General features: G+C 47.1%; 1 protein-coding gene across 17 annotated transcripts in view; it reads right to left on the bottom strand.

Annotated features, from left to right (window-relative positions):
• LOC101932594 (metastasis-associated protein MTA1) overlaps nt 1-14084 on the bottom strand; it is a 384146-nt gene that overhangs the window by 306665 nt on the left and 63397 nt on the right. For 16 of the 17 annotated variants that reach the window (XR_010590039.1, XR_010590040.1, XR_010590038.1 and 13 more), the window contains exons 2-3: nt 7864-7951; nt 2350-2439 (exon numbers count right to left, since the gene is read on the bottom strand). Coding sequence is in view for 13 of the 17 variants with exons in the window: in XM_065555722.1 (XP_065411794.1) it covers nt 2350-2439; nt 7864-7951 (178 nt within the window). In the remaining 4 variants the exon portion in view is untranslated. Of the gene's footprint in view, nt 1-2349; nt 2440-7828; nt 7952-14084 lie in introns of all 17 variants that reach the window. The other variant, XM_065555715.1, reaches the window with a different exon arrangement.

The raw sequence follows: 14084 nt of genomic DNA, 5'->3' as shown, positions 1-14084 counted from the left end.
CACTGATTGAGGCAGGGGTGATGCAGAAAAACAGTATGTGATCATGTAATTGGAGACTAAAAATGTATATTCACAGATGGGCCTGTGCAACCCTAAGCCAGTCCCCCTGAATTCAGGCATATCCTAAATTTTGAGAGTTTGAATTTGCAACCTGAATGTTCTTTTAATGTAGCGTGTTTGTGTGTAAGTAATTTCCTAGGTTTTTAAAAAGCAAAACTGGAAAAAGGAAGATCCATCATGTGGCATCCTATTGATATCAGCATGGGTCATCAGTAGGTTGGAACTTTAGAACCATCAAACAGACCTCTGCAACTTGAACAAATGACTAACAGTAATAAGTTGCCATCCTCTGGACCAGCTCTGGAAAGGTGGCCAAGTTAACGTTTCCCATCAAAGGGAAAAAGATAAGAGCTTTATTTTTAAAAAGCAAGCACAGCATTTGCAGAATCCGAAGTTGCCAAGTGACTAACAATCAGAGAACTCTTTATGTGCACCTGTGGTTCTTGTTTTCCTCCTGTTCTAAAGCAGTTTTAAAGCAGGTTCCACTCCTGACTCTAGCAGAAGGGATTTTATGCAGCCTCCCAGTTACCCCCTTCTGTAAAACGTGGGGGATGACACTAGTCTAAGGTACCAAGTATCAGAGGGGTAGCCGTGTAGTCTGGATCTGTAAAAGCAGCAAAGAGTGGCACCTTATAGACTAACAGACGTATTGGAGCATGAGCTTTCGTGGGTGAATACAACGAAGTGGATATTCACCCACGAAAGCTCATGCTCCAATACGTCTGTTAGTCTATAAGGTGCCACAGGACTCTTTGCTGCTAGTCTAAGGTAGGAGGCCTGGTTTGTGGTAAGGGCTATTGAGTGCCTAGAATTAACAGCAGTCAGTGGAAGAGCTGGACTAGACTGCATGGCCTCCTGCCAGCTCCCAGCCAGGAGGCTGCTCCCCATGTGTAGCATTCCTTGTCATTGAGGAGCAGTCACTTATTCTCTCACAAGGGTACCCCAGAGGAGTAGGAAGAGAGTGAGCAGAGAAAGTAGCCCATCCCTCAGACCTAGCAGAAGGTGGTGATGGGGGAGCCTGGAAAAAAGAGCAGGAAATCCAAGGCCACTCCAGGAGCATCTGCGGAGAAGAGTGCTGGAGGATTTTGGAGATGGAGGAGAGGAAAGGGCAGGCCAGCCTGAGGCAGCTGCTCCAATTATACAGCTTTCTTCATTCTATTCATCCCCCATAGACTGCCTGGCTCCTAACGCTGCTCCCTGTCACCCCCAGGCCTGCCCTGTTTGCCCCCAACCCCCCTGCCTGCATCCATACTGGGCCACTTCCTCCTTCTCCCTCCACATTGCCTGGATGCTAGAAGCAGGGCCAGCTCCAGCATTTCTGCCACCCCAAGCAAAAAAAAAAAAAAGCCACGATTGGCGGCGGCAGTTCAGCGGCAGGTCCTTTGCTCCTAGAGGGAGTGAGGGACCTGCCACCCCCGAATTGCTGCAGGTGCCGCCCCTCTCCCTTGGCCGCCCCAAGCACCTGCTTGTTAAGCTGATGCCTGGAGCCGGCCCTGGCTAGAAGGAGAGCAAAGTAAGCACAGGAAAAAGCCTTCCTGCTGGGCCCAGTGCCTGGGCCCGCAACAGCCCCAGCAACCAGGAGCAGCAATTGAAGGGAAAGTTTTTCAGCCCTGCAGCACTACTGGATGCATGAGATCCAAGCTAGGTAACAGACTGCATGCAGGGGGGGAATAATGTCATATACCCCAACACAGGACATTCTGCATTTCTGCTGGAGGGAACGCTGCTGCTGCTGAGCAGGATGTTCTCTGTGCATTCTAGGGGTTGGTGCATGCTCAATATAGACAAGTGTCAGAGATTTTAGATGCCAGCCTTAAACTCACTAAGCATATGGAAACTACCATTTTCAGAAGCTTATAACTTGCCCATATCCAACCGATTTCCACGGGAACAGAAAAATGTACCTCTCACTCCAATGCTAGCCCTGTCAAGTTTAAAATCCTTGCTCCAAAGCATGGAGGTGCTAGAGCTTCTCAAAACAGCTTTAAGAATTTAACATTGGCAAGACAACCTAATTTTCTCCAGTCTTGCTCTTGGCAGTGGCTGGACCATTTTTGCTGAAATGTAGTAAAATATTCAGCCTGAGGCAGAAACTCCATCACATGGAAAATTTCAACCCAAATGGTTTTTTAGCTTATAAGCACTGACTACGGGTGCCATTGCCAGAACTGTCTATAATTATTTCAGAGGAACATTTACATTAAGACTTGTTAAAACAAGTACATCAGAACTTGGTTTAATGCAAAAATCAGATGAGCACATTCACTTTGGACTTTGTTACTATGTTACCTGTAGTGAAAAAGTTAGTGCAAGTTCGGTTTCCACATGTCCGCTTGGTGGTAGCACAATTTCATGAGATCGTAGTATTCGCTTCGAGCCCTACACAGAAAGAAAACCTGGTAAGGTAAAGGTCTGAGTATCAGTCCAGGCTTATTCCTTTCACCCTTTGGGAACTGGCTAGTGCAACCTGGCTCATTGCCAAGGTTTGGACGTGATGAACAAGGGGCACTCTTGCAGACAGCAGGGTTTGTGGTGAAAAGATGATAGAACCTCAGTGTTCCAAACACCTCAGGAATGGAGGTTGCTGATAACTCAAACGTTCGTAACTCTGAACAAAACATTATGGTTGTTCTTTGAAAAGTTTACAACTGAACATTGACTTAATACAGCTTTGAAACTTTACTATGCAGAAAAAAAAATGCTCCTTTCCCTTTTTATAGTAGTTTACATTTAATACAGTACTGGATTTGCTTCCCCGCCCCCCTCCCCCCCAGTTGCTGCTTCCTGATTGTGTACTTCCAGTTCGAAATTAGGTGTGTGGTTGACTGGTCAGTTTGTAACTCTGGTGTTTGTAACCCTGAGGTTCTACTGTATGGTGCTGCTGGATGGAAGCTAAAGGTAGTCCAGCTTGAAGCTAGTCATGCTCTGCTCCCTGACACCATCTACACCCTATCCCCCAGCCACCCTTTCCCTTGTGTTGCCTCCCCTGTTGCCAAACCCATTTCTACATCAGGCAGCACCAAGGGAAGCAGCAGCTTCTCCCAGCAGAGCAGGGACACAGAGGGGCTCTATGCTGAGCAGCAGACAGGCTGCAAGAGTGAAGTGGGATCCCTGTTCAGGGATAGAGGCCTATTCAAACAGCCATCATGGGTGCCAGTAAAGGGGAGATGAGGCCTCATCTGAAAGAAATGGAGGTAGCTGTAGGAATGGCTCATGTGCCACATAGCGGGAGCGCCCTAGACTAGTACCATTTATTGAGGACATGGGAACTTCTCCTTAGGGATCTATGGCAAAGTGATTATAACAGTATTGTATGGTAAATTTAAAAGTAAGCTGTCACTTGAAATTTCTGGGGGTTTTCTTGGTCCTGCTGCCAGGCTGGGGGTCTCCACAGGGAAGCGCACAATCTGGGATCAGCAGCAGTGAGTCTGCAGACAGTTCACAGTACAGTGGAGGTGAGTTGTGTCTGTTTTCAGGAGCGCCCCACTTTGTTGCTCTGGCTTTGGGTTCTTAGGTGTTACTGTTCTGAAATCTAAGGAAAATATTGTGCTACACTGCAGCCTTCCAGCAAGAATACGTTTTTAATCTAACTTGTCTCTGTTTATGCTGTGAACATAACAGTAACAGATTGACTATGCCCTCTTCCAACAAAGACCTACCCAGATGAAAAGCAAAGCACTTGGCCATTGGGGGATTTGGACATATTTGCAGTTAGTAATACAGTAGTAGCATACAGCAATATTTCTGCAGCACCAGCCCCAAATGTTCAAAAAGCATGTGATTCTTTTTAAAAATAATCTTATGATTTTTAAGCTAATAAATAGAGGGTTCTTTTTATCTGCCTGCTGGGTTTTGAGTCCTTAGGTCAGGTTTACCAGCTTCTCTGCAACCATTAAAGATATAAATTAACTTCTAAAATGAAAGCTGAGATTCTCTCCTAATCAAATGACTTTGGCGGCTGGGACTTTAAGAGAAAACACCAAACACTAAGACTTGCAATAAGACTGGGAGAGCTGATGTGACTGATAATAATATATGAATAGCGCATGCTAACTGTATGACTATATTGGTGCAACTCTACAGGTGGCTGTCAGCAAAAATAAGCAGGAAGGAAAAAAGAGTTCAAGTTAAGCTACACTCCAGCAAACACTTGAGGGCTACTAAAGGACAGTGGCACAGCTATAACCTCCAACGACTCCGGCTTGATTCCCGTTCAGCCTACAGAAGGGTCAAAGGCCAGGAACACAAAAGAACTATGCAGGGTTTAAAAGGGACCCTCAGAAGTGGGGACAGTTTTTCAGGGGAAACCAGATAAAGAGCTACTCAATCAGGGCTGTCTGAAGAAGGTAGGTTTGCCTGCAGTACTACCTGGGGACTGCAAGCCTTGAGACAGGGGACGTGTGTGTGTAGACAGTTTTAAAATCCTCCCTGAATACTTTGTTTCTACCGTTAAACACTACTTGGGTTTTTAAGAAGGCTGTCTGGTCTCTGTATACAACTGGTCAGACTCCTGAAGGAAGAACTGCAGGTGTCTGAACTCAGTCAGACCTGTAGGTTATTGGTGGATGCCCAGGGGGCTGTATCCCAGGGCTTGGTCTAAGAATGGGAGAATTCTCACCCCAGGAGAAGTAAAAGCAAGAAGCCTGACACTTGAGTGTGTGCACTCAGCTGAGAAAAGGGAGAGAGGGGCACCCAGCCCTGCAACCATGACCATTATCAACACAGATGTTCTGTCAGTGCCAGACCTCCTCCTAGTTGTGACAGTGTGGCTTTATTTGTTATGCCATGCAGAGACTATATAATAAAGGACCAACACAGCTGCCTCCTGAATATACCACTGTATTCAAAGCAGACAAAAGGGACCCGAATGTCCGATAAAGTCTCGGGAAATGCTGTTGAATAACAAAGTCCAAAAGGGTCTCCCCAGGACAGGTACAGGCCTGGGAGGTGTTGGCAAAGCTGGGCTAGTTAAGATGGCATTTTGTCATGTCCTTTGGAAGGAATCGAGGATTTGATTGTAACACTGTATCTTTGCAATTCTCTTTATAAAAAAGTGGATTAAGTCACTAGACTGAAAGCTCATGCACTTGGCGAACCGATATCACTGACATCTGAAAATGGCCTCCGTATGAGGAACTTGAGCTCATGTGCACCAAGTGACCCCAAAAGAGCTTTATCAGCACATCTGAATATTCAAATGTGTCAAGACCACAAACCTATTGACTGCATCTGGTGCTGCAGAGACACTGGTCCACCTTCAATTAGTTCATCATAGGACAAAATAAATGTGGATGGTAATCAGGTGACAGTACAAGGTCAGCTCAATGGCACCCACACACAAAGCAGTAGCTGTAGCCGCCACATCCCCTACAAAGGCCATCTGGAGATAATGCAAGGCCAGGTCAATGATGGGTGAGAGGAAGGATGGTCCCGTGGTTACAATTCTAGCTTGGGACTTGAGAGTAGGGTTCCAGTCCCTGCTCTGCCACAGATTTCCTGCAGGACCTTGGGCAAGTCACTTAGTTGCTCCGTGCCTCAGTTTCCCATCTATACAATGGGATAATAGCCCTGCCCTGCCTCACCAGGGGGTTGTGAAGTTAAACACATTAAAGATCGGGAGGTGCACAAATGTTATGGTGACAGGGGCCAGAGAAGTACTCAAACTGTTTCCATCATGCCCTTTTCCCCCCATATACTTAATACTTTCCAGGAATTTGCTACTTTTGCTGTTTTACTGTCTATACCACAGGATTTTTTTTTTTTTTAAACTTGAGAAAAACTCTCCCTACAGTGAAAACAGCTGCCTCTTCAGACCTGAAATTTGGCACGCCCATGGTGTTGTGTGTGTGTAGTTCACATGCTGCTCAGTCTCAGGAAGGGCGCATGTAAGTGACAGGACGATCATTTGGGAGCGTGAGCAGTGGAACAGAGCTAAGTGATACAAGCCCCAGATGGGTTTGGAACCCCTCTCCACAAGCCCCTTGCTCACCTGTGAGAAGGGGCTCAATAAATCCCTTGGCTCCTGAAGGCAAGGGGGTACAGAGCCCCTTGCTCCGGCTCAGGATACCCATGTGGGGTAGGCACTGCAAGGCTCCCTCTCTGCCTCCCGCCAATATTCCTTCTAGCTGGTGCCTGAAATCCCCACAGCCCTGAACTGCCAGCTTCCTTCATCTCACTATTAGGGGCACAGAGGGGAACTGGTTGCTATGGGGCTATGAGGAGCACCAGGAAGCCCCTTCCCCTCCCCCCACATCCCTCCCCACAGATACCTTAACCCTCCCTATCAAAAACTGAGCGTATGTACGATTCCCACCTCCTCTTGGCGATATAACCTGAACTGTGCTGCATAGGAATGGCGAGCAGTGTGATTAGCTTCACTAACTCTATTTCCTGCTTTTCTAGCAGCTGTATGCGGTTTTTCCTCAGCCAACATTCTCATAAGGGGCACTGAAATCTGTTTCCTGATATCCGAGCATAGGGGTTCTGGAAACTGAATGCCCTCATTCTGGAAGGGTACGAGGAACACCGAATTAACAAAGCTGTTCGGATGCCTGTTCGTTAGAGAAGGGAGGGGACGAAGAAAATCTGTGATGGAAACATTTTTGGATTTAAAGAGGAAGTGGCAGAATCGGTACCCCAAATAGCAACAGACCTGCTAGGGCCTGCTGGAGATAAGGACTTGACAGCCTCAACGTGCACAGATGAGGTTGTAGCAGTGTTTCTCGCTGCTCTCAGAGTGGTAGTGACAGCTGGTTGAATCTGTAGCTCGGTATTTGAATATTCTGAGTCTTCTTGTAAGGTGAACCCTTCAAGTTTAAACTTTTGGGCTAACATGTTTTCTTTTGACACAACTACTAAGTTCTCTGCAGGGTTTCTGGCTGCAGCAGCAGATTTAATCAACTTCAGCTCAAGATTAATGAGGTTTTATGCCTGGGAATCGCGTTAGCTTTTAAACAAGGCTTAAGCACTGTTCAGTGACAGGAATCCCTGTACGTTGGGCTGAGCTTACAAGTAGACCAGGAATGGACCCCATTGGACTCCTGCCTACATGCAAACTGATGTATATACACAGTATGTACAAAATCAAGGCACTAATTTAGACACTTACAGGTCCATATAACACACTTACAATGCAAGTTCATACACTTTAAAATATATATTATTTTAAAGTCAAGTGATATCCATTCTCTTGCATGTTGCACCTCTTTGAAACCTATGAAAAGTCACTGTTACCAGGACTACTGTAGCAGTGCAGTTGGTAAGTGATTCTATAGTTATTACGAAGCAAAAAAGCACAAGGAAAATCCTTTGAAAGTGCAAAAGGGAGCACGTTAACTCTTGCCCTTCTGTAGCTCCATTTGACTGGCCCTAAGCTATCTAGGAGGGGAAAAACCTCTGTTCTGCCCTGAGACAAGATGTAGCATGTAAAATAGGTCAAGAGGTTGAGTTTTGATGAAGTTGGGAGAATGAGGGTTTGCAACAGAAACTCAGTTTCATAATATAAAGCTACTTTTGGCCTTAACGATGGAAAGTCTAACTCACCCTGTGACGATATACTTAAATAGACAGTGGAACTACACAAGAAAGGGAAAATTGTCAAGATCTTACTCACGTACCTAACACTGCACAGCTACCTAAACAGCGTATTGTATTAGTGGAATAGTAGGTGATCATCTCCTTGTACAAGATGCGTTACAAGATGCAGCCTTAATTTTCATATTTCTTGACATTTCAGCACTTAACACTGCAGCTGTAGTGTTGCACTTACCGTTAAAGGTAGGCTAAGTGTTAAATGCAAGTTACCTGCATTTTGACTGCAATGACCACAGAAATGAGCTCCTTATCCAATTCCTTTAAGACGACCAATTTCTTTAAAGTCAAGGTACACAACCTGTAAGCAAGAACACAGGAGAAGCAGCTATGAGTTATGCCTGGAAAAGGAAAGGATATAAAGTCAGAGCACCCTGGAGGTACAGCATGCCCTTGAGATGAATTTCTTCCTTTTCCTTTTATGTATTGGAGAACAGAGTACAGACTACTGACCCACAAGCTTGGTTTAAAAACAACAAGTTCTTTAAGCCAGACAATCAATAGAATTTAGAGTGCACATTTTCAAGTGTGTTGGCTATTTCACTTTGCAACTCCTGGCCCATGAAGACCTACCTTCTACCTGTTTGTCAATTGCTGCGTTCATGATTTCTTTTAAAAGTTAATAAGCAGTTCTGGCCACCCAAATGGAAAAAACAGGGATTTAAGCTCTTCCCTCTGCCGTTGGCATGCTAAGCAGATGAAAGTAGTGTCACACGCCACACACTGCTACGTTGCTTTGGTCAAAGCTGTTAAGAACATAAGAATGGCCATATTGGGTCAGACCAGTGGTCCATCTAACCCACTATCCTGTCTCTGACCATGGCCAGTGCCAGATCTTTTCAGAGGGAATTAACAGAACAGGGCAACTTATGGAGTGATCCATCCCTGTTATTCAGTCCCAGCTTCTAGCAGTTAGAGGTTTAGGGACACCCAGAGCATGGGGTTGCGTCCCTGACCATCTTGGCTAATAGCCACTGATGGACCGATCCTCCATGAACTTCTCTACACTTGCAGCGGTTTTCTGCTCTAAGTTTCACTGGTGACAGGGAATTGGTGAAAGTAAAGCGCTGGTTTGTGTACTCAATTCCTCAGGCGTCAGAGAGTGTTTACATTAGCAGCACTTCCATCACAGATGAGAGCAGCGCTCTAGGGCAGCTATCCCACAGTGCAGCTCTCTTCAGTTTGACGATGGGTCTTGTGGGAAGGGGGCTGGGGGGTGATCACAGGCATCCTGGGTCCCTGCACAGCCTCCTCCTCCCCAAACACTGATAAGCTCCAGTAGCTCAGCATGGCTCCATGCAGGGGATCACTTGCTCCGTGGAGCAGGCATTGTCACCTGGCCAGATACGTGAGCACTTGCCAATAAAACAGGAAGGGGAGTTTCAAAATTCCCGGGGCTTTACAGGGGGAGGGGTGGATGTCTGTTTACCTGGCATCAGAGCAGCAGAGCTGCTGGCTAGAGTGGTCACCTAGGCACTGTGGGATATCCTCCGGAGGCTAAAAGCTGTGTAAACAGGAAGAACGTGTCTTCACTTGCACATCACCGCAAAAGCATCACCGGTAAGAGCTGTACACCTCTCATGAAGGTGGTTTTCTTTTTGAGGTGAAACTTCTGAGTTTCACTGCAAAAAGTCATTAACAAGTGTAGACGCTCCCATGGTTTTTGAGCAAGAAAGGGATTTTTTCTGCTTTAAAATGGCAAGTGTAGATATGCCCTAATTCTTTTTTGAACAGTGTTATACTTTTTGGCCTTCACAATGGTAACGAGTTCCTCAGGTTGAGTGCATGTTGTCTGAAGTACTTCCTTGTTTGTTTTAAACCTGCTGCCTATTAATTTCATCAGGTGACCCCCCCATTCTTGTGTTATTTGCTGTCATTAGTGATCCAATACCATTGTGCATTGAAATAATTCCTTGTATAAAGTACAGATGGAATTAGTGCAATACACAAATGTTAATATCAAGAAACAAGCATTAGTGTCTGGATTTTAATATTGGGCTGGCCAGAAAGAAGCCCATCCTCTCTGCATGCTCAGGGAAGATCCTGCTTTACTCAGCCATTTCTCAGACACCTCTTCCCAGCACAGCTCCTAGGTATGACTTCTCCTAGAAGCAGTGTATAAGGCTTACAACTCTACATTTTGGCTTGGTGTTTGGTGTGCATGATTCCATCAGATCCTCTCTCTCTATGAGAACAACAGGGACTCCAATTTCTTTGGAGTTATCCTCTTAACTCTCCACATTTGTATTGTCTATGCCTGATTTTTTTTTTTTTTTGATGGTCCTCGTCATCACAGATATTGCCATTCCTCAGCATGAGTTATGCCAGGCTGCAAGGAGATGCTCTGGTCTCACAAGAGATCAGATGTGAAAGGCAGCAACTAAGCAGATTCTGCACCCACCCGTATTACTTTGCTCCAATTCAATACTGCCCATAGGTCAATGGTCCCCAAACTATGGGGCATGCCCCCCTCGGTTGGCCCAGGCCAGCCCCCATGGAGGGTGGGAGGGAGCACCACCCAGCCCTGATCTACTCCAGATTACATTATAGGTAACGGGGGCAATGAAAAAAAAAGTTTGGGGGCCACTGCCATAGGTGAAAGGAGCCTAGTCAATTTCCTTTAAGAGACCCACTGATTAATGGAAAATCTTTTGGAACAAAAGAGGAGAGGACAATTTGGTGAGCAATTCACACCCCCCACCCCATGCCCTCGCACCATAACTATATACAAAGCTGCCCCCTACAGTGCATGCAGAAGCAGCAAGCGTGGAACTGACAAGCTTACTCCATTTTATTCCTCTCGTTTGGCCATTGGGAAAATGAGTGCTGCTCTACATGAAGCACATTCCTGTGCTACTAGCAACACCTGGGAGTGAGAGGAGATCAATAGACAGTTGATCCAATCACCTCCTTCCCATGTGTGTCCTATCCTATACTCCCAGTAAGAGCGGAGGACCTTGTCTCTCATACATCTGTACATTGCACTTCCTGCCCCAGCAAGAGCAGGAAATGAAACTGATCCATACTGTGTTGGTTTCATTCCCTGGCTGCTGCTCCTGCAAGCATTGCATGAACAGGGCCTGAAGGTCATTGAGTCCCCTGGTACTGCTAGCGGCCCTGTCATATAACCTTGGTCACAAACTCATCAAGCTGCATCTTCAAACTAGTTAGGTCGTTTGCCCCAACAGCTTCTATTGGGATGCTGCTCCAGAACCTCTCTCTTCTGATGGTTAGAATTTGGCTTTGGAGCGGAGCCCGGAGCTGGAGCGCGGAGCAGCCCCGGAGCAGTGGAGCTGCAGGTTTTTACCTGGAGCTGAGCCGGAGCACAGCTCCAAAGCCCTAGAAACCTAATTTCCAACCTAAATTTACTTAGGGACACTATTCCATTTGTTCTTGTGCCAACATTATCTAGCTTCCACAGCTCCTCTTCCTCCCTGGTGCTTATCACTTCAGCAGGACCAGCAGCACACACTCCATGCTGGGAGCAGGGACACCTGCCAAAGGGGGCAAAGGGCCCCACATCAGACCAAACTGGAGACTGGCGAGGCAATTCACTCAGCCCCTAAGAGAGAGCAGATGTGAAAGAGCAAAGGCCCCTCTAGCAACCCCTCCTGCTGGCAGGGCTCCAGAGGGACCCATATGCATGTTCCATCATACAAGAGATGCAGAACATTGACACCCTCTTCCACCCAACCTCCCCCCACCCCCAACACCAACCATGGACAAAATCCCAGAAAACAAACGAACCTAAACAATTAAAATACAGAACTGTCGCATCTTATGCGGGGCTTAGGTTCTAAAGTCAGCATGTAAGGAGAAAATCGCATATAGTCAAAACCCCAGACCAGCAGCGAGCTGAGCTGGGCCAGTGGCCGGAACCCCAGATCCGCTTAGCCCGCCTCCGGTCTGGGGTTCCGTCCGCCGGCTCCTGCCAGCCAGGGACACTGCCCCGCTCAGCTGCTGCCAACCCAGGGTTCCATCCATCAGACTGAGCGGGGCCAGCTGCCAGGACCCCTGCTTGCAAGGGGCCGGCGGCCGGAACCCCAGAACGGCGGTGGGCTAATCAGCTCAGCCAGCTGATGGTCTGGAGTTCTGGCTGCAGGCTCCTGTTAGCCGGGGTCCAGGCTTGCAAGGGGCTGGTGGGTGGAACACCAGACCGGCGGCGGGCTAATCAGCTCAGCCAGGTGATGGTCTGGAGTTCTGGCCACTGGCTCCTGCCAGCCAGGGGACACGGCCCCGCTCAGTCCGCTGCCCGCCCGGGGTTCCGTCCATTGGGCTGAGCGGGGCCAGCAGCTTACAAGGAGCCGCTGGATAGAACTCCAGATTGTCAGCTGGCTGAGCCGCTTAGCCCGCCGCCGGTCTGGGGTTCCAGCCACCAGTCCCTTGCAAGCTGGGACCCCGGCTGACAGGAGCCAACAGCCAGAACTCCAGACCATCAGCTGGTTGAGCTGCTTAGCCCACCGCTGTTCTGGAGTTCCGGCCGCCGGCCCCTTGCCAGCCGGGGTCCTGGCCGCCGGCCCCGCTCAGCCTGATGGACAGAACCCTGGGCTGGCAGTGGGCTGAGCGGGGCCGTGTCCCCCGGCTGGAAGGAGCCGGCAGACGGAACCCCAGACCGCGCATAGTTGCATTTGCGTAAGTTAAACGCATGTATGATGCGACTCCACCGTAAAATGAAAAGCTCTACTCCACATAGAGGTTTTACCCCCCAAATGATCCAGAGAACCACAAAGTCCCCAAGGAACTGCATTACTATCTATTTTACACAGAAATGTGTGCAACACTGGGACAATTCATAGTACCTCTGGGTCTCAGTTTCCCCATGTGTACTACAGGGATAACAGCCCTGCCCTGCCGTACAGGGGTGTTGTGCAGATGAATACATTACAGATGGAGAGGTGCTCAGATACTACAGGTATGGGCAGCAATGTAGAACTCTGACAAACTCAGCTCTTCCTTGGCCAGTTGAAGAGAGAGGGAAAAAAGGGAGAATGGAGGCTCTCATACACGAAGTCCATCCACACAGAAAGGTGGAAGCTCAAACTGAGGGAAAGTGGGAAGGGAACAGCACAGAAAGGCAGAAACAGGGGGGGAGAGGAGAGTGAAGGCCAGTATGTTTGACTGCACATCTATTTTTTACTGTGTGCCAGCACTAATTAGAAGTGATTCAGAGATAAATGTGTCCCCTACTCCAGATTGAGGGAGGGAAAGAGACCTCCATTCCTCACCCTGTCCCAAAAGAAATGTCAGGTGTTAAGCACATGCATGCTGCAGCATAGTCAGGGACGAGTTGTGATGCCATTTGTTTTCTTTGTAATGCTGTAGCTGGAGAACACTCACACCCCTGCTTGCCAAAATCCACAGAGCTGTGGCTGGTCAGGTGATGAGAGCAGAGGTATAACAGGACAGGCATTGTCACTGCTGATAGACCAAAACAATAGGCTCTTTTTGACCATCATACCCAAAGCTTGAGAAGGGAAAAGGTACAGCAGACACAGAAATATACAAGGGATGTTCTGTTCTCCACTGACATTCTTTCAATTAGTCCTTTATAAGCTTTGATCAAACCCATGCAGCACTGCCCCCTGAGAAAGCCCCTTTTACAGTGATCAGGGAAACAAAAGCAGTTAAAAAAAGACATGAGATACATCTGCTTTCTTTATCCATGATTGCCGGACAACTGGTACTAAAAGGCTCTTCACACCAACAACAATGAAGCATTTATATCCTCTAGCAGAGGAAGAGATTCAAAGAAATCCACAGTGTAAAAATCATTCATGCAGTCAGCGTGTTTATTATTGCAGGTCTAAATTGTCTAGCTTCTATCTGTTACTTTACAAATCAAAACAGGAGATGGGAGGAGACTAATGCTTGCAAAAAACAAAAAAAACCCAACACATTTTAAAAAGGTTATTCCAAGGGTATATTGATTGCAGCCACAGCCACATTTGGAGTAATGCACCGACAGTGGATTCAGTGGCTAAAACCAATGGGAGGCCTCCATGTCCGGATGCATACATAGAACAGCACCAAGATTATCCAAAAAGGAGGCACAAAGGTTTCACCCCCTTTGTGTTCCTGTCCACCTGCTTGGAATTTAAGTGATAACTAAGTCTCGCAGATCAGCAATTGTCTGCTCTTAACATCTTTATTAACTAACTAGAAAATGTCGCAATGAACATGTTAAATTTCATGAGCAATACTAAATTGAGAAGAGTTATTAACACCAGGAAGGACAGAAATACACAGTGACCTAGAGAGATCTGAAACAGAAAAATGATTTTCAGCTTGGAAAGATACACTTAATATACATAGGGAAAAATAACCTAGTACACAGCTATCCAATAGGAAGGAGGAAACTTGGAATCAATACTGCGAGAAACACCGAAGGCAATGACAGAAGTAGGCTGAATGACTTGTAAATATTTCAAAACTGC

The sequence above is a fragment of the Chrysemys picta genome, chromosome 8, assembly GCF_011386835.1.
Source record: "Chrysemys picta bellii isolate R12L10 chromosome 8, ASM1138683v2, whole genome shotgun sequence".
Taxonomy (NCBI): domain Eukaryota; kingdom Metazoa; phylum Chordata; order Testudines; family Emydidae; genus Chrysemys; species Chrysemys picta.
This window is presented reverse-complemented; position numbering and strand designations above follow the sequence as displayed.